The sequence below is a fragment of the Polyodon spathula genome, chromosome 12 (genome assembly GCF_017654505.1).
Source record: "Polyodon spathula isolate WHYD16114869_AA chromosome 12, ASM1765450v1, whole genome shotgun sequence".
Classification (NCBI taxonomy): domain Eukaryota; kingdom Metazoa; phylum Chordata; class Actinopteri; order Acipenseriformes; family Polyodontidae; genus Polyodon; species Polyodon spathula.
The window spans coordinates 16,656,499-16,681,764 of NC_054545.1; the positions used below are offsets into that span (position 1 = coordinate 16,656,499).

Genomic DNA, 25,266 nt, shown 5'->3' on the forward strand with positions numbered 1-25,266 from the left:
TGGGCTTTGGACAGACCGGCCACCCTCTTGGGCTGTGGATGACCCAATTCCCCCATCTTAGGCTGAGGACGCAGCAACTCCCTCCTCTTGGGCTGTGGACGCTCCGGCTCCCCCCTTCTGGGCGCTGGATGCTCAGGCTGCTCCCTTCTGGGCGTAGGATGTTAGGACCCCTCCCACTTGGGTGCAGGACATTCAGGGTCCTCCCACTCAGGCATTGGCGACGGCCGGGTCTGGTCTACAGCTTCATCATAGCGGGGGTCTCCATAGGGGCAGTCCTCCCGGTTGTGCCCAAACTCTCCACATGAGCCACACAGGGGATCCCCTTCAGTCCTCCACCTCTCCTGTTCAGCTGCCCAGTCCAGAGGTCCAAATTGAGTCAGAACCCAGGACCACCACCTCCTCCCAGGTGTCCCCTGTTGCTGCCTCTTTCTTCCCATCCTCTTCCTTTCATCCAAAAATTATTAAAAGAATTTCAACAAACAAAAAGACTTGTAACAAAAAACCACTGCTCACAGAGCGAAAATAAAAAGGTTTAAAAACTAATCTTGCACACAAAAAAGCTGACACCAACTAAACAAGTACGGTACTGGAGCTTCCAGCAGTCATAGCAATTATTTTCTTTCTGTTTACTTTTAGATTTCCTACTCATGCTTGTTCTCGTTCTTGTTCTTCACTTCCTGAGCACCCACCCTGAGCAACACAAGCTGCAGGCTTTTATACCGGTGACCATCTCCAAATTAACACTTGATTAGTCAATTCCGGAGAGGGTCACATTCTACTCAGGTTTTTCTTTGCATGGCCGACAGTCAATAATCACAGACTGCCGACCATGCATTCACACAAGCTATCTGGCAGAGATGAGCTGCTAACACCGCCTCTGCCAGGACACATTCAAACCAAACAATAACAAACGGTGTGGTTTTAACTTACACAAAATATCCTATTTTAAATAACACACCATGCATTTGAAAGCAATAATAAACAAATACAAAATACAAATGCACAGGGGTGGGGAATACCCCATTCTAAAATAAACAAACAATATATTTAAACATCAGGGCTTTGCCCTGCCCCCTTTGATATGTGCAGAGCTTTTCTACCGCCCTGCTACACCGCCCTTACAGTGGCACCACAGCAGTTGGATACGCAAAAGACTGCTATGTAGGATGAATTACTAAAACGAATACATAAGAAAATATGCGTTTGAATAAATTTGTGTTGTAACCGGTTATACGTCTAGCATATTTTTCAATGTTTAACCACTTCTTTAAAGTTTATGTGTTTAAAAGTTTTAAATTCCCATCCCTATAATGTAAACTCTGCATAGAGTTCTGTAACACTTTAATATTAGAACAACAGAACCAATCAGAATGATATAGATACAATCTCAGCTGCCCCGGTGCTACCATTGCCCCTCAGCACAGAACAGTAGCATTGCCATTATAGTGCCACTGTCCTTTTGCATTACAACTGGAACGCACTGGGAATCAAAAATAGAAGATACTGTCTGAAATGAAATCCTAACAGAACAATAACAGAAATGAAATCCTATACATGTATTAATATGTCTAGTACATGCCATAGGCTAGCAATGTTATTAGTACAGATTAGCTCTAGGTTTATTAATTGAATGAATTTAATGCTTCTGCTTGTTGTTGATCTTCATTATTATCTGAAGTGGATTTGTTTTGTTTTGTGTTTTAAGTCGACTGTTATCTAAAAATCGACTTAATGATGTTGTCTTTGCACCATGAGCTCATTGGTAATATTTATGAATGTTTTTACTCATGCGTGGAATCAAATGCAGCAACATTCACAGGGATGAAGCATTGACGATTCTAGATCACTTTATTTTAGTGACAGAAGGAGAAAGCATGTGGTTGCATACATTAGAAAGCACGTGGTTGCATACATTCTACACACAGTACCACATAGTATCATATCTCCTTCGGTCCCGATTTCTTAATTATATTTTTTGTGAATTTGAAAACAGTTTGGTTTGTGTGAACTCTGTGGAGTTCAAGAAGTTGCCCTGTCAAAAGTTGAAACACTAATCCCAACACCAAAATCTGACAACTATCAATATCTTGGTCTTTTTTCCCTGTCCATCCACAATGACATTTAAAAATAAAAAAAATAAAAAAACACAGAAAAATCCTTTCCTATAAACAAGAACAAAAGCTTTAGTCCCTTGAACCAGTCACTATTTATTGTTCTCTGGCAGAGCGTGAGTGAATGAAGCCTGTCATCACGCACTTCTGCACTGCCATTACTGAATTCATTTCAAAGGGCGGTAAGAGCACTTTACTTATTGGGTTTAAATAGATGTCTTCAAATGGTATCTACTAACAGAACACCCAGAATGTTTTCCAGGCTTAACTGCATTTCTAAAAGAAAAAAGAAATCCAGAAACTGGCCTCTAAATAGGATCCCAATGGAGAAGGTATACAGTAGTAGCACCTCTATATCTTTCAACCCTCAGTCGTAAGATAACAGTAACACTAGATAAAGCCCTCATTTCAACTAATTTCCCTCTTCAGTGGGCAAAAACTACTTTGAATGCAATACAGTATTTGATACATAACCCTTTATAATACAGATTGCTTGATTCATTTTTATTTGCATTTTTTTTTATTTAGAGTGTCCAATTATTTTACTCCCATTTCGCACGGCAATTTAGAATGTCCAATTATGTTCCCTCACCACAGCAACTGCTCACAACAGCTCAGAAGAGAATTAAAGGGCAGTTTCTGTTCTACTAGCCCCAAGAGGACAAAGGCCAGCCCTGCAGGTACATGCTTGAGCTCAGGAGACACCTGACCAGTAGGGGTCACTGTAGTGCAGGAAGGTGAAGCAGTCCCTGACAATTTTACCTCCCCAACCTGAACAAGTGCTAGGCCACGATCGTCAGCTTTGCACAGCCAGGATGAAAACATGTGCTCACCTGACTGCATGACTCATCCTGCACACTGTACAGCCTTTACCCAAGAAGACACTCAAAGATCACAATGCTTGATTCTTGAGCAAAGCATCTTCAGAGGAAACTATTTGTGGAAACTTGCCACACACTAACCAGTTGACATTAAAAGATAACCAACAAGGTAAGACATTTAGGTACGGTACAGTGAAAATTAAACATCAGTGTAATAATTCTGATGATTTTAATCCAGGACTAAAATGCTAACCAGCAATCCTACAGCTTGCATACAGACACTACTCAATACTGAAACAAACCAAGCTCTCTTTGGTGCATAGAGGCATTGTATGGACATATGTGCACTGGGACCACCACAAGATCCATTCACAAATCAGCATGATGATGAAATAAACCCTGACACCCTTACCTTTCTGTAGACAATCATGTTTGGAGAGTCGTCATCGGGATCTGCAGTCCCCACACCTCCTTGGTCCTTTGGTCCCTGGGCCATATCTGTACTTGACTAGGCTGTAAAAAAGTGAGACAACTATATATGAGACTGCCTACGTGCCTGCTGGGACTGCTCTAGGTTTCATAGACTAGCCTAATGTTATCTTAGGTAAGGCGGCCCAAGATTAGTGCTAATCTGGGTCAGTGAAACCATCCCTTAATGGGTCAGGGTGGAGAGACGGTCCATGAGTAGTAGTAGGCTCTCCGTGTGGAGTGCAGGATGCGCCCTATAGCCTGGATGTCGCCGGTTCGAATCCAGGCTATTCCGCTGCTGACCGTGGACGGGAGGTCCCAGGGGGTGGAGTACAATTGGTGCTGCCTGGGGGGGAAGGCTTAGGTTGGTTAAGGTGTCTTCGGCTCAACATGCATCAGCAACCCCTGTAGACTGGCCGGGCACCTGCAGGCTTGCCTATAAGCTGCCCAGAGCTGCGTTGTCCTCCGACGCTGTAGCTCCGAGGTGGCTGCACGATGAGTCTGCAGTGTGTAAAGAAGTGGTCGGCTGACGGCACATGCTTCAGAGGACAACGTGTGTTCCTCTTCGCCCTCCCGAGTCAGCGCAGGGGTGGTAGAGGTGAGCTGAGCCTAAAAATAACTGTCTACTCTAATTGGGAGAAAATGATCAAAAATAAAAAAAAAACTATTGGCGACTACTCAATTAAAAAAAAAAAAAAAATTGTTTATAAAACAGTAAAACTGTGTGTGTCATAGCATAGGCCACCACAGGCCAACACAAGCAAGGTCTCCGACCCTGCACTTATGCACTCCTGGAATGCAGGATGATCATATTGGTTATGGAGAGAAAACTTTTAAAACTATCTAACATTTCCTATGTGTTTTCTATTTTATTCTGAATCTCTGCTATGTTCCCCCAAATAAATAAATTTTTTAGACACTAATAACATGTCAGAGTGCATTTAAGATTAAGGTTTTAAATTGTTTTTCTCTTGTCTAGGGGATTTGGAGACTGCAATATTATGCATTTGTTGGGGCTACAAGCATGCAATTTTTATATTTCACACTCGTAGTAATTTTAAATGGAGGTGATTCCTTGCCATTCACAAAGATTTCAATACAAAAGGCAGCACTTTACTGTAGTAAAAGCTTGACAGACCAATCAATCAGCTTTTTGCACCTCGTTACTGAGCGATTACCCCTGTACTGTACCTTGGCTATTCACACCCTGTATGCAGTGTTGGGCTTACAGTTTGAAAAAACAGCATTGACTGCAACATGGCTGGAAAGTGAAAAGCAATGAGCATCAGCACAAAAATTAGTTGTAAATAAAATGTCTGTTAGATGCTGTGCTCTTGCTAAAGCATGTTTGAAACTCTGTCAGTCAGCTAACAATGCAACAGTGCTGCGTTTTCTGTAGTTGAGGAGGAGAGTGCTGACGAAAATACAACCGAAACTGAAACTCTAACAAGACCAGAGTCAAAGGAAGAATTCTCAGCGGTGCCTGAAACAGACACTGATGATGTAAGCTTGCGCGCTGCGCTTGTAACGCTGCGGCGCGCTGTGGAGCAGAATCAGTTTGCAGATTTTTTTTAAAATGCTGACAAAGTTCTGCTGTCCGTACTTGCAAAAAAAGATTTTCCAGATGCGTATCACAGAGTGCTTCTCTGGAAACTATTTGCAGTAATGCAGCTTACATGTACATTTCTGCACTTGTATTACTTTTTTTCATTTTTTCATTACAATATTTAATTAAAAAAAAAAAAATTGTGTAATGAGTGTCTTATAAAGAGTTTGAACCACATACACGCTTGTTTGTGTTGTTTACTGTACTGGTGATTGGGGAACATTTTAAATGTCAGGTGTATACCTTCCATCACTTAGTTTCGTAAGGATTTGGAGGAACTGTATCATTTGTGCGTACATGATGGTCCCCCTTTGTCTTTTTTGGGAATGAGGTTCACCAGTTTGCCATCGTCATGCTTTGATGTAGATCTGCCTTTGTTTGGAATGTGTTTGTTTTAGTGGAGGTGTTACTGTAAGAAGACAATCCTCAGACGAAGCAGCTCTGTCTCTGCTGGGGGTTTACGTTAGTTGAATGGATTTAGTAGACTTTGTGAAATAAAGCTCTATGAACTACAGACCAAATACACAAAAGCTACGTGATGATTATAGTTCTGCATAGTGCAAAATGAATCAGTATTTAAACATTGCTTTTATATACAGTATAAACATATTAACACACAGTAGATGATTATTATTGAGCATAATTGGTTTTTTTTTAGGAATTAGGTACTTTGCTTTACTGTGCTACAACCTCATCTTTAAAAATAAGGACCATTCTCCTAACATCAATCAAATGAAAACAAAGCACTTTCACTACCTGGCGTTCAATTGAACCTGGTCTTGACTAGCATCAATCAAAACCAAAACCAAAACGTGACTGTCATAACCTGGTCTACAGAACCAAATCAACCTTAAATGGATTAAGAGGAACCTTAGTTGTGTATGTAGGTGTCTATGTGTGTGTGTCTATCCATGTATGTACACATCATCCAGAACTATTAAACACTCAATAATGCAGCATTTTAGTTCAGTGACAGACATTTTGAGTTTCGTGATATAGGCATACAACTTTTACTTGTTTAAATTGTTCCAGTTGTGTCATTTCATTGCATGTCCACAAGCAGTGACATACACGATATATCATACACATTAAATCATGTACATATACCGTCATCTCAGATCCCGATGTCTCTTACTTATACTGTCGCCCCATTTCTTTCAGAACACTTGTTCTGTTGAATGTTCTGAAGCTAGCCCTTCTCAACCAGACAAAAGCTGTCTTCTACACACACTGGTTAAGTAAATTCAGAAAAGCATGTCTTTCCCTTCACAGATACGCACCATACTGTACAGTACATACACACATACATGCACCCATACAGCTCTGCACATGGAATAGCTAAAATAAACACTGAAACAGCTAAAAATAACCAGTAATGTTGATAACAGGAACTTGACACTAAGATAAGGAGCTTGTAGTTCCAGAGTTTTCCCATAGCGTTACCAGGCTTTTAAAAACGACACCTCACCTCAGAGCACAACTGTGTGTAATTCTGTGTTTTTGGACAAATCTTAAATGAAGCATCCATTACCTTAGCAACCAAAGAATGTCTGGTCCTTTCCTCTTTATTTTAATTTTATTTTCCTTAGCAACAGCAGGAAGGTAGTTTCATGGTAAAGAGAACATTTGAATAATTAAATTATTAAATTTGCACAATTAAAAAAAAAGTGGCTGTTAGCCTGTGGTAGTATCATCTCTTGACTTCATCCAGGTTGTATTTGGTCTGTGAGTGCCTTCAGTAGTCAGCAGGTAGATAAAGTGTGACAGAAAGAGAGAAACAGAGCAAGCCAGCTGAAGTAAACCTCCCTCAGTGTGTCCCTCTAGACCAGGCTCACTGTCTTCACTGGAAACAGAATTTATACAGCAGAGAGAGAGAGAGACTGGAAACAGAATTTATACAGCAGAGAGAGAGAGAGAGAGAGAGAGAGAGAGAGAGAGAGGAGAGTGTGTGAGAGAGAGAGAGAGAGAGAGAGAGAGAGAGAGAGAGAGAGAGAGAGAGAGAGAGAGAGAGAGAGGAGGTGGTGTATGTTTGTGTGTGTGTGAGAGAGAGAGAGAGAGAGAGAGAGAGAGAGAGAGAGAGAGAGAGAGAGAGAGAGAGAGAGAGAGAGAGAGAGAGAGCACAGGGAAGCTGAGGGAAAAGAAAATGAGCGCAAGGTTTTTGAATGCATTACAGCAGCGCCCACTGATGCTGAAAACAAGAATTTTTGCATCCTGAATAGAAGGCAGAATTGAAGGTAAATGAGGCACAGAGGCTCACAGTTTGAATAAATTAGATTCCACAAGGAATGATTTTTGACATGTCTAAGATTTTTTATCAGCTCTTATATCTTTCATAAACACATACCATGTAAAAACATTACCACGGAATATGATGAAATTGTGCTCCAATGGTTTGTATACAGGAACACTAAGGGGTTTATTTGATTAGCAAAGCTGTTATATATTTCTTTTTAGAGAGAGCATAGAACAGCATTGGGGAATCACCCTGGATTGCATCAACCTTCTATGAAGGTATGAAACAGAGACTAACAGAAGTAGAGTGGAGTAAAATAGAGAAAACACCCACAGAAGAAGGATGGTTGGTCTTCAAAAATGTAGTACTAGAGGCGCAAAACAATTACATCCCTAAAGTAGACAAATCTAAATGTAAAACTAAATGGCCAAAATGGTTTAATAGATCAATTAAAAAAAATATTCAGCGAAAAAAGGTACTTTACAGAGCGTTAAAAAAGGACCAAAAAGAGAGTACTCAGAAAGAGTACACGGAACTGCAAACGCAAGTCAAAAAGGAAGTTAGAAAAGCCAAGAGAGAAATAGAAATGAACATTGCTAAGGGAGCTAAAACCAATTCCAAAATGTTTTTCCATTATTACAACAGCAAAAGAACATTCAAAGAGGAGATCAAATGTTTAAGAGATACAAATGGCAAAATCGTAGATGAAGAAAAAATAGCAAATATATTAAATGATTACTTTTCATAAGTTTTTACAAAGGAAGATACTGACAACATGCCCCACATGTCATCCAGTTCCTATCCAGTTTTAAATAAATTTAGCATAACTGAGGCAGAAGTGTTAAAGGGACTAGGAGCTCTTAAAATAAACAAATCCCCTGGGCTGGATGAGATCCTCCCAGTAGTACTCAAAGAAATGAAAGAAGTAACTTACAAACCGCTAACCAAGATCACGCAGCAGTCTCTTGACACAGGGGTGGTACCGACAGACTGGAAAATTGCAAACATAATACCGATCCACAAAAAGGGAAACAAAACTGAACCAGGTAACTACAGACCAGTAAGCCTGACTTCTATTATATGCAAACTTATGGAAACTATAATAAGATCCAAAATGGAAAATTACCTATATGGTAACAGGGTCCTGGGAGACAGTCAACATGGTTTTAGGAAAGGGAGATCGTGTCTAACTAACTTGCTTGATTTTTTTGAGGATGCAACATCGATAATGGATAATTGCAAAGCATATGACATGGTTTATTTAGATTTCCAGAAAGCTTTTGACAAAGTCCCGCACAAAAGATTAATTCTCAATCTGAACGCAGTTGGGATTCAAGGAAACACATGTACATGGATTAGGGAGTGGTTAACATGTAGAAAACAGAAAGTACTGATTAGAGGAAAAACCTCAGAATGGAGTGTGGTAACCAATGGTGTACCACAGGGATCAGTATTAGGTCCTCTGCTATTCCTAATCTACATTAATGATTTAGATTCTGGTATAGTAAGCAAACTTGTTAAATGTGCAGACAACACAAAAGTAGGAGGAGTGGCAAACACTGTTGTAGCAGCAAAGGTCATTCAAAATGATCTAGACAAGATTCAGAACTGGGCAGACACATGGCAAATGACATTTAATAGAGAAAAGTGTAAGGTACTGCACGCAGGAAATAAAAATGTACATTATAAATATCATATGGGAGATACTGAAATTGGAGAAGGAATCTATGAAAAAGACCTAGGAGTTTTTGTTGACTCAAAAATGTCTTCATCTAGACAATGTGGGGAAGCTATAAAAAAGGCCAACAAGATGCTCGGATACATTGTGAAAAGTGTTGAATTTAAATCAAGGGAAGTAATGTTAAAACTGTACAATGCGCTAGTAAGATCTCATCTTGAATATTGTGTGCAGTTCTGGTCACCTCGCTATAAAAAAGATATTGCTGCTCTAGAAAGAGTGCAAAGAAGCACGACCAGAATTATTCCAGGCTTAAAAGGCATGTCATATGCAGAAAGGCTAAAAGAATTGAATCTGTTCAGTCTTGAACAAAGAAGACTACGTGGCGACCTAATTCAAGCATTCAGAATTCTAAAAGGTATTGACAGTGTTGACCCAAGGGACTTTTTCAGCCTGAAATAAGAAACAAGGACCAGGGGTTACAAATGGAGATTAGACAAAGGGGCATTCAGAACAGAAAATAGGAGGCAATTTTTTACACAGAGAATTGTGAGGGTCTGGAATCAACTCCCCAGTAATGTTGTTGAAACTGACACCCTGGGATCCTTCAAGAAGCTGCTTGATGAGATTCTGGGATCAATAAGCTACTAACAACCAAACGAGCAAGATGGGCCGAATGGCCTCCTCTCGTTTGTAAACTTTCTTATGTTCTTATGTTCTTATGTTCTATCTGTGGCTATCCCAGAAGTTCCCCTAAAATGTTGTGGTTTATCCTGACAAGTAATAGATTGATCAAATCCACCCCCTAAGTCCACATGTTCAAGGACAGTGTGTACACTTGTAACCCTGAAGCAAAATAAAAGTAAACTGATTTAATGAGACATGTAAGTAAATATATTTATTTTTGATGTATTGAATCTTACATTGCCATGGATCCACCAGGAGGTGAATTTGTGGTTTTCCTGTGCATGTAAGACGCTGTTGTTTCAAAAATAATAACGATGTTTTAGATTTCAGTAATTTTTCAAGGTTGCAGAGGGGTGGATAATGTGCAGATGTGTCTAAAAAGACATAAATGGAAGTGACAAAGTCAGGGTGAGTGAGTACAAAGACAGCATTTTTTTGTATTTTTTTTCTTCTGTTTTGCTAACTTCCAGTTCATGTAATCTTTCTTCTTCCAAATCATCATGTCTTCTTACTACTTTTGGGATTTTTTTTGCTGGTAATTGGTCACTGGTATTATAGTTTCTGTACATCTGTAACTGTAAACAAGATGACTACCTGTACTTTAAATTCTGTGAGGCAGCTTAGTGATTTCGAATATGTGACATGGCTCCAACTGTCCATATCCATCCAGGATACGGAGAGCTGGAACCTTGCTCGACTAATCACATTGCTTGTTTCGCGTTTCGTTATCAGCCCTGGATTATAAATTATACTACAATATACTGTAGACCAGACCCTGATACTGATGTGAATATGGCCATCCCATTTCTTTATATCATATCAGATGGCTTGTATCAAATACTGTTAACTTACAATATATTAGAAGATGTCACATTAAAATCAGTTATACTGTTTAATTGTTGTTATTTAACCATATGTTATGAGTTGTCATTTAACTTGTGACCTAGGGGTTCCCATGTGAATCACCTGGCAAAAAGCACAGCCATGTGGTCTGCAGGGTGTGTCATACAATCAGGGGAGTGCAGCTTCTTGTCCTGGCTGTGCAAAGTCGCTGGTCTTGGCTAGGGATTCTAGCAGGAGAGTCACAGAGTCTTTGTGCTCCAGTGGTTTAGGGATGCAAAACCGACAGGGACTGTTTTTCCTGATCGCGCTACTGCAGACCCTGCCGGCCAGGTGCCTAGTGAGCTCAAGAGGACACCTGCAGAGCTGGACTTTGTCCTCTAAGGGGCGGTAGCTCACTGACATCCACTCTCAAGTTCCTGGGTGTAAAAGAGGAAATCGGGTTGGTCGGGGGTTTGGAGAATGACCACTGACTTTCAGTTCTCCTGAGCTGTTGTGTTTGTGGAATTGCTGCAGTGAGGGAACAGAATTGGACATTGTAGATCCTTACAATCAAGTGGTACAGTAAGTGCATAAGCAAATATTCATGAACTGCAAATATAGTGTAACTACGTGCAAGTATCTGTATATGGAAGTTTATCCAGATTTTATTTGCTTTAAACATAAATGGCAACAAATGGCAACATGAATGGTTTAGTGCCATCGGTGACCACCAGTTAATTGAGGTCCTGCTACTGTTAGCGGTGCTGTCAGTGACTGTACTTTTCATTTTTGGATTGATTTCTTGGAATAAAGCACTGAGGCTTTGAGTGTCGTCTGAAACCAGCGCTAATCAGGCTAAACTGGAACTGACACTGCCGTTGGTCTGGAAGTGATTTTCAGCTAAGAGAGCAAGAGAGAGAGAGAGAGAAAGAGAATAGTTAACACAATATATGAACTAAGACAGACCCATCAGCAATCAAAGAACATGCCATTCCTGATGGAATTACTCAGAGAACGGATGAACACATTACAATCACCCAAGGATTGAGATCTAGGTGTTCTGGATTTGACAGAGCTTCTCATTTCAACCATGTCCTAACTCCAGAAGATATTGATGCCTGTGACTTTGTTAGTTGATCTTATATGTTGCATGGGATATCATTATCACATATCAAAGCAGAATTTACTTCAAATAGAAGTACTTCAAAGACAAACTGTCTCCACAGTGAATCCAGCCACAAAGATTTCCACAACAGTGTTTAGAGGAGTCTACTAAGTTAAGCAACTAACTTCTTCATTTGATACCGCTGGGATTTTTGTCTGAATAGGGAATTATTTTTAACAGATAATTAAAAGCAATACGAATTTTACCTTTCTGTTTTAATTCTTTGTTGAGCCAAATGTTTAAGAAATTGGCTAGAATTTCTTCATTGATTACATCAGGATTGAAGACATTGAAATATTTATATTGTATTGGCCTTTAGTGTGGAGAAAGGGGAACGGTAGTTATATATATAGGATACGGTTAAGGAAATATTTAAATGGCAGGTATCGCTTTGTTAGTTATTTTGCAGAAATGGAAAATAATTGTAGAAGAAATATCCTGAGGAAAGTGTACAGAAACACTGAAGACACCAATTAAGCAAATTTTAAAAGTTTCCTTTTTAGCGTAACATATTGAAATATATTGTGGGAGTCGAGATAGGGTGGCAGTAGGAAGAGTGGTGTTGCGGAGTGCTTCTGTGGTGGTAGCCCTAGCTTGGCATAATGTCTCACGAGAAAGTAGCTGTGATACTGTGAATGTGGGCACACCACACTGGCATTGTACACAAACCAGCCTCTCACAAAACAGTCAGTACAAAATAAATTCTTCAAAATATCCTAACAAAATTGAAGTTTGCTGTACAATAGCTGTGCTCCATTCACCTTGTGGAGTCCCAAACCAGTATCTCTACACTGACATAGTCCTATACATTAACATGGGACAGTAATGATAAAGTAAAAAATAACAATTAACAATACTTGATTTGTATCTGTTCAACCACAGTGATGGTAAAGTGAAGGTGTTAGTTAGCAACACCTACTAACTACATCTATTTAGCAAACTATTCAGAACGATCAGCTTCCAGCTCTACCAGGATTCTATCAGACGGTAGATGAAATTTCCCCTTGGTCTGGGTAGCAGGAGAGGGTCGATCACACTTGAGAGTGAGGTCCTTGAAGGTAGCAGGCTGGCTAGGGAGCTAGACAGGATAGCTAGTGGATGAAGAACATCAGCCGGAGACTGCAAAAGTTTTCTTACTTTTATTTGACCGTACAGGATAAATCAGGTTCCTATTAGAATAATACATTATATTATATCAGTATTTAATTCCTTCATACATCGGAAAAGGTTCCCAGTTCCAGACCTGTTACACAAACATATCTAGCCAATTTTGTATTATTCTTCATAGTCAACATTGTTATGGGGTAAAATGAAAAAAAGGTGTCCCACACAGTCATTCTGCAATGGTATGTAGTTTATAATATTTGCAGTAACCACTGCAGCTGTGAGGTGGATTTTTTGTATAATCTTAAGCATTTATATATTTGGTAGGACATTTTTTTAGCAGGGAGCATCCCAAGATCTGGGTGTAGTGAAGTAGGAACAGCAGACTGAAATAGATGAAGTCATTTCTTCCCTGAAGAGAATAATTTTTATTAGAATGCTTCCCCCTTCCTTGAAAAAAAAAATTAAATACATTGACACACACAGAGCTATCTATCGCCTACGTGTGCTGGTGTTGATTCAGAGAGCAGACAGGACACAGGCGTCTCTATGTTTGTATTTAAGTGTGTGTGTCCGTTTATGTCAACAGTCCATGTGTCAGTGTGTGTTTGAGTATTTATGTCTATGTGTCTATTGGTAGGTTTGCGTCAGTGTGTTCGTGTGTCCTTATGATTTATGAGTTCAGCTTCATTGCAAACAAGGTTTTCTTGGTCTGTTTGTGCTCTGAATGTCACAGTTGCTGTTTTGTCCCAGACTTGATGCCACATTTCCTACAGTAAAGAGAGGTAGAGAGGGTGAAGTTTTAGTCAGTGCAAGATGCTGACATTAATCAATCTATCTTTAATTCATTATAGGCCTGTGACAGAAGCAGAGGTAAAATGGTAAGTTTTTTTTATGTATTTATTTATAACAAAATAAACAATAACATGGCTCACAACACTCTCTCTTCAAACAGTGCACCTTCCTCCCTTATATATTAGTGACGTGACAATCAATAAACACCATCACATTCTACACGTGAACAATTAACAAAACAATTTTACTTAAATGACAAAAAACAGTATGCATATTTCTTAGTAGTTTACAAGCATAATCTTTACATTAAGTGTCTCTACAACTTTATTATGCATAGTTACAATGTACTTAATGTGTGAAAAAAAATTGTACGATATGTAAGTACACATTTGTATCAGAAAAGGGTCTGGGATAGGGTTATATCATGGAAAGAAACGTACACATTAACACTAGTTTTCTCCAGTCGTGTAACACACATGGGGCTGTGCGTTCATGTACCTTTCTGTCTGTATGTATTAAATATTCTCACAAAGCATGAAACACAGGAGTGCAGAAGTAAAGGAGATACATTACATTGTATCTAAAAGCCCCGGGAGCAGTCACATTGACGGCCACACATAAAACAATTGTATTGTGATTATATAGAACGGTATTCTACTTTATTATTTTTATTTACCAGTCCGCAATGTGTTTAGCTGTAATCAAATTAGTCTCTACTCTCTGCTTGAGTGCATGACTGACAGTCTATTGTTTTCAATCAGCCTTTTGAAGGCTGGCGCCTGCTTGTCAGATGCTCTGCTTTGGTTAATTGATTAGCATTGGAACTAGTGGTCTGTTCAGATGTTTTACAATGTATTGGACCTAGCAGCCATCAACTCCTGGGTACTTTACAAAGAATGCACGGAGAAGAATTTACCAAGGAGAGAATATATTTTACAGTTAGCACGTTAACTTCGCAAGAAGCATTTGGAACAGAGGGAGACTGCCGAGTGTATACCCACAGGTGAAGCTGGCAACCCAGTTGAGTTCCGTAAGAGACGGCAATGCCAGGTTGGCAAGTGCAATAAAAATAAAACTTCGGACAGCTGTGCCCTGTGCAGAAAGGCGGCGTGGAGAAGCGCATTATCTGTGTTGATTATGAACAGCCTTAGACTCAAGGTAAAGGAATACCCTTTTGTCAAAAAAAAAAGAAAAGAAAAATAAATTACTTTTTTTATATAACTTCTTGTGCTGTGCGCTTATTTTTTCTAAGTCTAAATTTATTTACATTGTTCAGTTGCTTTTGCTCATCTAATAAACCAATTGCTGTCATTTCAGTTTTATGAATACGTACAGTATGTTGTAAACCGATGTCTGTTCAGATGTTTATTTACATTGTCTTGTTTTGATTTATAAAATAAATGTTCATATATATATATATATATATATATATATATATATATATATATATATATATATATGCTTCATTTTTTCACATGTTTGTGACGTACTCAATAAAAAAAGAGTTACATCCAACTGTTTCTATTTTCGTTATACAATTTAGTGTTTTGAATACAGCCGTCAGAAAGACTGCTGTGCGGCTTCTAGGTATGAATATATCTCCAGTCCTTCTAGTGTTAAGTACATTGTAACTATGTATAATAACATTGTAATTACGTGTAGTACACATGGATTTACTAAGTAACTACTATGGAAATACACAGTAATTAAAGACACTTAATGTAAAGTATTACCCTCAAGAGACTTTGCTACAGTGCAACAGCACACAAAGTTAAAGAAATATCTGCTTGCAAGCTATGCTTTCGGATAGTGTTGCACTTCCTGAGTCATTTCAGCTGGAGGGTGTGATTGTCCCCACCCCTTCAACAGCTTCTACACTGTCATTAACCAATCAGCTGCTTCCCCTGTTGACTGACATGCTTTCAGCCAGTAACACGCTTTGACCCTGAAGACACTGCTGAAGTGAAGTGACCCAGGAAGTGCAAGGAAAGATTTCCTGAGAGTACGGCATGGGAACTGATAACATGTAAGTAGTGCCAGATATCCTGTTTTGAAATGAAAGTGCACATTTTAGACTAACGGAAAGCAGGTGAGATTTAATGAATTATTGTGTTTGCTGCAATCACTTTAAAGCAGATTAACATCCCTAGCATTCACATGATTTGTTTTTCAGAAAGAAACATTTAATATAGTAGCTTTTAATCAGTTTTAAGCTGTCTCTAATTCTAGAATTGATGGGTTTTTTTTTTTTTTTTCAAGAAGCTGCTTTATCAGGCCAGATAAGATATTTTTAGAAGGGCTTTTAGTATCCTGTTTACATAAATAAAATACATCTTCCTCTTGTGGAATAATGGACACAGTAAGTACAAGTCTTCTGGTTGGGGTCTAGTGCTGAAGTGAGATAAGCCATGTCATTTTGGGATCAGGTTCCTGTGATGTTGGTGTGATTGAGATTGAGACAGTCTGCTCTCAGCTCCTAACATGAAAACAACTGGCATTCCTACCTGACAACAGCGCTAATGATCTGTCGACAGCGCATTTGACAGGATTATCTGCTCTCCTCTTGTGTGATTAATCATTTATTTATATAAGTGCATTTGCTGGGAAAAACAGATTAAGACACAAATAGTCAGGTTTATCAAGGTCTTCATACCAAAATGCAATCTGCATCATTTTCTATGAAAGGAAAAAAAGAAATGCTAATGTGAATGTTAATACAGCTTGTGTAGGGTGTCTCTTATTAATACAAGACCTGTCATTGTGTGCAGTGTGGGAGGTTCTGGCTGTAGAAACTGTGAAAAGAGCATTCTGTTACAAGAATAGTCACCACACACAAGACGTACTTCTTATAAATCACAAAAACCAAGATTGTATTCATTAAACAATTTTTTGGTTTTTACTTTAGAACTATGCCCTATTTTTCCTTTACATTTTGGTGTAAAAAACAGGTCTCAAACTTCAAATCGTCAAAACCACAAGATAAAAAAAAAAAAAAAAAAAATACATACTTTACAATAGTTTGTTACATTTAATTTTACAATACAATGTTACATGCTAGTGATGACCATTTGGTAAAGGCTTGCATTGAAGTTTGGAAGCAGCAGCCATTATGCATTTTCTGTAACACTGCCAACGCAAAATAAAAACTTATAAAAATATGCTTTAGTCGCAATTTTTGTAGCTTTGCTCATAAATTAGTCAACCTTATCTTACTTTAAAAACTATGCAAGAGCGATTGCTGGCTGCTGCAAAATGACTGGACTATAGATTGAGCCTCATAAAGTGGGACTGGATCAATCTTGTACAAACCACAACCACCCAACATTGTGTATCTGCAAGTTTAAAACATACATCCTCTCTCATATCTGTGAGTTCAGCAGAATGAGAAGAGAGGGCAGTCAGCAAATTCAACACACACAGAGGCGCTTTTAGGGATCGATGGCTATGTCTTAATGCGCTGTCCAGCCACAGCAGCAACCAGGCTTGGAATCCAGCCCAGAGCGAAGGGACAATGTAGCCCTACTCTGAGGAGAGAGAAACTCTTTCGGTAAAGTTGCTGGCCATAGACGTTAGCTGGAATTAATGGGTTCAGGCGTCATCTCTTTTGTGATTTTTGCTACCTGCTTAGAAACAGAATTAGCGTTAATGTTATTATTCTTACGCTGCTTTTTTTTTCATAAGTATGGATCATTAATAGAAAACAGGAATAAGTTACGTTTCATCTATGCATAATGTCCTAGTATTTGAACAAATGTATTATTAGTTCTGAACACATTATCATGGTGCTTATTTTTCAAGTGACACCCCTTGGTACATTAGCACAGAACCGAGGCTCCATGTGTGAAGGACACAAACTTCAGCATTGCAAGAACTTGAGTGTAAGAAACTCCAGACATGTTTTGTTTAGGAAATCCAGGGGGAAATAAAATCAGGAGTGGCGGCCACCCCAGCCGCTCTTTCAGGTCTGTGACTAGAACAGACCTGTGCATAAAGACCCTGAAATCTTGTGAGGTATGCTGCAAAACGTAAGAACAGCTCTTCTGGTAACATTTCATAAAGAGATCAATGTAAAGCGCCTGACTTTATACTGAGCTTCTATTACTACAGCTGAGGTATACAGGAGGGTAAAATCACAAATCTGCATATCCTTCCACTGTTGCACACTTCAAATATTTGAACATTGTGTTGAAAGAGTCATTTTTTTTATTGACAACACTAAAACAGGAGGAGAAACAAATAAATACTGCCCTCTTGTTCCTGTGTCTTGCAAAGTGTATTTTACTTTGACTTTCATATGTGATTGTCTTTTTCAAGTAATTCAAAAACATTAACAGTATTATTTTTCATCTCTGTTGATAACCAATTTCATTTCCAATCAATACTCTGCAAACATAGTAAACCAGATATATTTTTTTGAATGTATAACTAGAAAAACATTTTAGTTCATTTCGCAGATAGCCATGATGTAATTAAGAAATACAGATGGTTTAACAATTCTAATTACAGCTTTAAAGGAAATAGAGAGGACAGAAATAAACGATGACAAACTTTTTGTATAGTTTACTAAAGTAAGTTATTTGAAAAAAAGTGCAAAGTTTAATTTGTATAATTTTATAAAAAACTGCACTCACTTATCTATGAAAAAAGCAAGTTAATAGATAACAGCACTACATCGTCAGACGGAAGACATTTAAAAAAAAAATGCAGCTTTATTTTTCTGTATTTGCCCCCTCCCCCTTCCTCTTCCTTGGGTGGAGGCACCCCTGGTTCACAGGTAAATTCTGTTTGTTTTTAAGTTGCAGTGTATTAGTTCAGTATGCTATGCTCTTCTTTGCTTTACATAAAATGCCATTTGTTTTCACCAGAACAATAATTGAATCCCATCATTGCCATTGCTTTTGACATTCAATTATTATTATTTTAATTTTATTTTTTTTACCATTCAATTGTAAATTTACAAGTGCAGAAAAAGTATAATCTCTTTTTTAAATTGGTGGGGGGGGGGGGGCAGTCTTGATCATCATAAATGTCAACATCATTTTGTTGAAAAAAAAGTTAGTGGGCATGTGAAAATAAGAATTGATGTTGACTTGAAGAGGAGACACAGTTCATTCTTTAAAAACCCCCGTGCATCCAGACAAAACCATACTTGCTGTTGCAAGGATTCTGAAATATTTATCATGCTAGAATGAATCCCATGCTATTATTTGCAATGAATACAATTATCCCCAGAGGAAAAGTCTGTTGTTTGAATATACAAGTATAATAAATACTGACATTGTATATGGGGATTCATGATGAGATAATGCACACTTTGGTCCATTACATATAAAATCGATAGACGCTACTGTTAATCCTGTAGTGTTATGCAGACCTAAGCTTTCCCAGTTTGCTGGTGGACTCCTTCCAAACACGCATCATCCAAGCAATCTCTTAAAGAGATTGTTTGAATTTCCATTCATCTAACTCTGCTATATTTGTTAAATATCCTGCTGGGAATCAGCCCAGTCCAATTAACTCTCCTTATAAATATGTGCAAGGGCCTCTCTTCCTGTGAAATGGTACTTGGAGTGCGTTACCAAGCATGGGAAGTGTATGTTAGACATTCAGCAGCGGTCATATACTTAGTGTTCCACGTTTGCGGTTTATTCCGAATTTCACTGTGTTTTACTGATTCATACCCAATTTCTGTCTGTTATTCAATACCTTCCCCGTACATTTTTCTATGAAATACACAACATTTTGATTAAAATGCTGTTTTACTTTGACTCCAACATTGTAATATGCAGCCCTACACTGTATCCCAGGATCCAGCAGACGTTTAGACGTCAGAGGATCAAACGTGGTTCTCTGTCACTTCACAAACACATTATCATCTAATTATGTTGACCAATCAAAATCTGATTATTGTGTCAATTTTACAAATACATTTTTTTTTTACCGATTTTATCCCTATTTTAATATATATAAAATAAACTCCGAAAACATTCCCAATTTTTTTAAAGATAAAAAAACAAAAACGTGGAACACTACATATACTGTAGTACAGTGAGAGCTACCCAAAACTACACCTGGAATGAGCCTGATCCGAGAGTCAATGGTTCGTCAGCAGTAAAGTCTTATTCAGGGCTGGGGTTAATTCCTGTTTTTCCATTTCCAGTTATTTTTTAATCAATTCCCATTCCCCTTTAACCAATTCCAACAAACCATTTGGACAATTGCAATTAGCAGTATTCTGTTAAAATGAACTGCTGGCTATTTTTATAATTGCACATCCTCTTGCTGCTAACATTAGATACAGATGCATCACAGAAGTGGATAGAAATAGTTGGAAAGACACCCACACCTTCACGCAAGTATCTAACCTAACCTTTGCCTTGCTTAAGAATGACATCCTAGTGCTTGAGTTAATTAAAGATAACGTCATTCTCGACTGCTAGGTCATGATCCACACTCCCCCAGCTGGCCTGTAATCAGAGGCTGCCGCATGATTTTTCTTCACACAAGGGGGTCTAAGGTTGCTAAGAAACAAGACAGAAAGTTAGTGTGTATTCAAGAGCGCCTACCTTTCCTTCCATCTGCTGTTTTCTCTGCAGACATCTTTCTCTTCTACGAAGCCTGAGGTGTAATGATCAGTGTTGTGTGATACACTGCCTTTCAGGATTGTTGGTGAGATGAGGAGATGGGTTGATGCTGCTTACCAGTGGTGTGCGTGATCGCCAGATCATGCCCAGCCTCCGCCCTCTTGCATAAGCTAAAGTTGAAAGTAACAAGCTATTCTGCATAAGTCCTTGAAGGGCTTCACACCTTAAATTTGAGTAATAAGTGAATTGAGCCTGATGGTTTATAGTTTATGGAGTTTCTGAAGGTTTAGTACTAGTAAACTAAACTGAGGCTTTTATAGGTTTAAGAGGTGGCAGCCTTAGCAGTTATGCACACTGGAAATTCCAACAAATAAAAATGTAAAAATCATCCTAAGACAGATTCTCCAGGAACTAGGGATGCACCGAATCCAGGATTCGGATTTGGCCCGAATACCTACTTTTTGAGCAGGGTTCGATATCCACCCAGACACACATCCATTTCAAGACATCCCTCTAGTGTGTGCAGTTCTTTAAATCACAGATCCAGTATTGAATGTAACTATTGTATTTAATAACAAGAACGTAGTTGATGAACTCTGTCGCAGCTCTCAACTCTGTAAATTAATGGTGGCGCACGCACTAATCACATCATGCAGCAGCTGAATGCAAACATACCCCCATATGCAACAACACATCGCATCACACTTTTTATGGAGTAAAGTTATGCAGTAAACCTGTAATATATAGTAACGGCAAACTGTTGTGCTTTATTGCTTTGTCTGTCAAACGTGTTCTAGAGATCATACTGAGATTTAAAAAAAATAAAATATCTGTGCACAAAAATATATATTTTTTAACTTTACAGCTGTCAGATATATAAGACGTTCTTGAACAATATGCTTTAGTAAATTAAATTACGTTATTGTAACGTGCCAATACAAGTTGAACCATTTGGGAACTACTGTGTTCCCAACTACTGTGACACACACGGTGCATTGAACTCAACATGGGTTTTATTTTGCAGGGAGATTCAGGTCACTCGTCAGGTACGTTTTTCCTCATAGTTCTCAGATCAGGTGACAGGTTGAAACGTCAATAGAGGGTTAGGCAAAGATGCAGCTCTCCTTTCTTGTAAAGGTAAAGTAAAAGGTTCTGTATTTTGATGTTTCTGCTGGGGGGGGGGGGGGGTGCATCTCTACCAGGAACATATACACATCCAGTACACATAATTCTAATCCTAACCTTAAAGTCACTATTGCTTTGCAAAATTTTCAAAGTGTGAACGAATCAACAACCTGCTCTTTTCCCACTGTAGACTGGATTGTGTTTCTCAAACGGCATCAGAAGAAACTGATGGCAATGTCACTTTTGAAGCTTTGAGTTTGATCATGAGAACAGATAAGTAACAGACTCATTTAGTGGCATTCCTTTGTGAAACATGTTTTTTGTTTTGTTTTGCTTTTTTACATGACAAACCTGACCAAAATTGTATTAAGATATCTTATTTCAAATTACATTTTAAGATAGAGAAAGTATTTAGAGATATCTTTAAAATTTGAATTCTTTACTTATTTGAAGAGATCTCTAAATACTTAAAGATCTCTACATGATTAAAATATTTTGAGATCTCTAAATGCCAATTTGGCTTGCCATAGTATATGTGAACCTTCCTTGACCCTACCACTGCAGAGTAGTATTGTTACTGTACTAGGAGTACTTAAAAACTTGTTGCATTTCAGACATCTTGTTTTCCCACAATACACCCTTGCTCTCAGTTCCTTTAGAAATAAAATGTCCACGCTCTTGCTCCAAAACTAATTGCTGCTATTGTTACCATAAAAAACACACACCATTGTGATTACCGCAATGGCGAAGACTGGATCATCCCTCTCTCGTTGTTCTGGTCCATTAGCCATGTTAGTTCTGCCAGCGCTGCTTTCTTGACAAATGGACACTTCATTAGATGGTCACTGGGCTGTGTAATATCCTCTTTCCCAGTGTATGTCAGTCTCGTTATTATTTAAGCCTGAAATATTAATTGTAGCCCCATCTCAGGATGGTCAGATTCATTATGGAATGAGAAGTAATGAGGAATGAATTAACCTCTGCCCCGCTTTCCTGAAAATAACGGCATGTCACTCGACCAAGGCGCATTTCTCTACAATAATTGAAAGGGCTGTCCCTCGCTTCACAGTGTAGATTTATCACATTTGAATATCCTGTGATCAGTGCACTCCTCTATCATCATTATCATCACGTCATATTTTATTTTGTGACCCGGACTGAATTGAAAATAATTGCGCAAGTTTTTAAATTACACTCAATGGAACAAACTGGCCGAAGTAACTGGGAATACAGCGGATAATCTGTATCGCACTTAAAAAACCTCTGTAGTCAGTCAACAGAATTAGAAATAGCTGCCAAAAACACTGCCAATTTGGTGTTTGGCCAGCATCGGTAGCAAGGTCAGCACTGTTGGGTGGACTTCACCCACAGCGATGTTTAAGTAAAGTACAGCATTTGTCCCGCTATCCAGAGTGGTCATGGGACCCAGGATATATCAGAAGAAAATGCCCACCCTGGGGACAATGCAAAATTCAATCAGGGAGGCAGGTCCTAATAAAAGTGGCCAGGTAATGTTATCATCAAACAAGTGTTGTGATTTACTAAAGAGCTTCAATGGAGTGGAAATGTGTAAAACTAAAAGGACATATTACATTTAACCTACTAATTTTGTAACATTCTTAGATTTTTTTTTCTTTTTGCAAAACAAAATGGTGCAAGTTGAAATCATAATGGATCAATTTGGTCCATACATTGTGAAAGGTGAGCCACACGAAGGGGAAATCAAACCAATTCCCTGCTGATTATTTAATTCACGTTGCAAGGTGTCTGAGTAGCAAAAGGTAAGCCTCTTACATGAACTTATGGAGGACACGGATAGAAAAAGTAAGAATCAGAGACATGCAATTTAGTAAACATTACTCAAGTTACTGGTGATTGGAAGCAAATGAGTTTCTGGTTTGATATTCTCCCCGGCAGAGGAAATAATTTATTTCAAGGACTGTAATCCTGAAGACTGATTAAAAATGTGTTTATATATTATCTTGGTTGAGATTGCTGTTATGATGCTTGGACATGATTAAAAAAACCCAACAAAATACATTTTCTTAAAGAAACTTTAATACTGTGATCACTGCAAATTCGATTTTTTTTTTTTAACCTCTACGTTTTACAAAAAAAAGATCATATAATATGTAAACAGTACTTTAGTTAATTCACTTCTTTAAATGTGCATATAATCCGAACAAGAGTTAAGACATTTTCACTTGGAAAAACATAACCAAAAAAATACAAACCAACAACCAAGGCAGCACATATAGAAAGAAAGCTTAATTTAAGTCACATACTCTGTAAAGATGTACACTTCACTGACCCACAGCGAGGAAAAACACTTAATTACTCCTATAAAGCCAAAGTGGTTCCACAAAACCATTTATACAGGATATGCAAATAAATTTAAAAAAAAATTAAAAAACTTAAAATCTTGTGTGTGTGTGTGTGTGTGTATATATATATATATGTATATATATATAATATATATATATATATATATATATATATATATATATATAAATCAATCAATCATGTGTGTATTGTTGCCATTAATTGATCAATAAGGTATATGATGAACAAATTTCAGTGAAGGTGCACGTTCAGTTAGTGTACCCGGTTCTGTTGAAATAAAACATAGAAAGTGCTCAAGAATACATGCTCAGAGAATTTATAACAAAACCACTTGAAATAGTGGAGCTTAAAGTATGGTTGGGATAGGGTACTTCTGCTGAGTCCCCCATATGAAATCTGCAGTGTTAGACTGTGATAGTAACCAATGGTTGGTTAGTATGAGCAACAGACTGATCTGATACAAGGCTTCAGATACCAACTACAGCAGACCCACTGAGGCTGTACATTTGAGTACGTACATCTAAATAGTAATCCATATAGAAAATCTTACCTTGAAAAACAGGGCTATGGGCTATGCTTGTGTATATGACTCAGCAGCCCAGTACTTTGTTGTTGCTGGGAGACTGGGACCCAACCGCTTTATCTCCTACAAGTCACAATGGTTTTGGAAACATGAATCAGAGGACTTTAACAAACAATTTGAGACATGCATTCCGTATAGCAGTTGGCTGTTGTATCCCATCTTTTCACCTTTGACATCAACTGATTTGTTTATCCAATGTGATTGTTCACTTTACCTACTCTGGGGTGTGTAATAATGATTTCAATACTGTCTGATCGACATACCTTCTTCCTTGAGTTTGTTAACCCACTCGAACAGTTTTCAAAAAAAGGCAATAAATGATCCATGCTGTGGGAAACCAATAATGGGACCAGTAATACAGGGTTAAATACGGCAACATTTACATCCCGTTTATATCCTTAAAATAGACCCCGATAATAGTCTCAATTGAAGTGACAGATGGCTAACCAGTAGTCAATGGATTCAATGGTTCCTTGCTGAATATATAGTATTGCTTTAGAGGTACACTACTGTTGCCGTCAGCTCTCTGCAATGATTCGAGATCAATGTTTCTCTTCCTCTATGCGAGCACAATGCACACAAACGTGGCATCCTTTCAAAATTCCTTTTTAAACCACGTACACATGACGAAGTCTAAGAGAGCACAAGCCAAAAGCAAACTGCTTTTTATTCAAATAAAACAAAGTGTACAATTACAAAGAAAATGAAACATTACAGCAAATAAAAATGTACAAAACAAAAAAATCGCTTTCAATAGCTTCATAAATTGCGCAATAAATTTGACACCGGGCTCACAATTTAAAATACAATAGCCTTTTTAGTGCTATTTTCTAGCTCTGCTCATTAATTATCTATAACAAAAAATCCTCAACGTACCTACCATGTTGTGATGTGCTGTAGTCGCATGTTGCAATGGTTCAATACTCATTTGGATTATTCAGTGGGTAAATTACATTAGACGTGGGCGAGACTAATAACTTATCACAACCATTCAATCAGGATATCAGGTTAGATAGGGTTTACATGGAAGCAATTAAAGGCTGTTATGCATACACATCTTAATACTAATACACGAGGATAGCACCCATAAGGTCAACACAGGCCACATTTGCCAATATGGCGATGGTAGTCTGCAACACTG

The 25,266-nt window shown here is 38.2% G+C and overlaps 1 protein-coding gene across 2 annotated transcripts in view; it reads right to left on the reverse strand.

Moving 5' to 3' along the window:
- The window catches only part of LOC121325015 (regulator of G-protein signaling 6), a 117,245-nt gene extending 110,395 nt beyond the window's left edge, over positions 1 to 6,850 (reverse strand). For both annotated transcript variants that reach the window (XM_041267302.1, XM_041267301.1), the window contains exons 1-2: positions 6,538 to 6,850; positions 3,345 to 3,445 (exon numbers count right to left, since the gene is read on the reverse strand). In XM_041267302.1, coding sequence (XP_041123236.1) covers positions 3,345 to 3,428 — 84 coding nt within the window. In that variant the 5' untranslated portion in view covers positions 3,429 to 3,445; positions 6,538 to 6,850. The remainder of the gene's footprint in view (positions 1 to 3,344; positions 3,446 to 6,537) is intronic.
- Between the last annotated feature and the right edge of the window lie 18,416 nt (positions 6,851 to 25,266).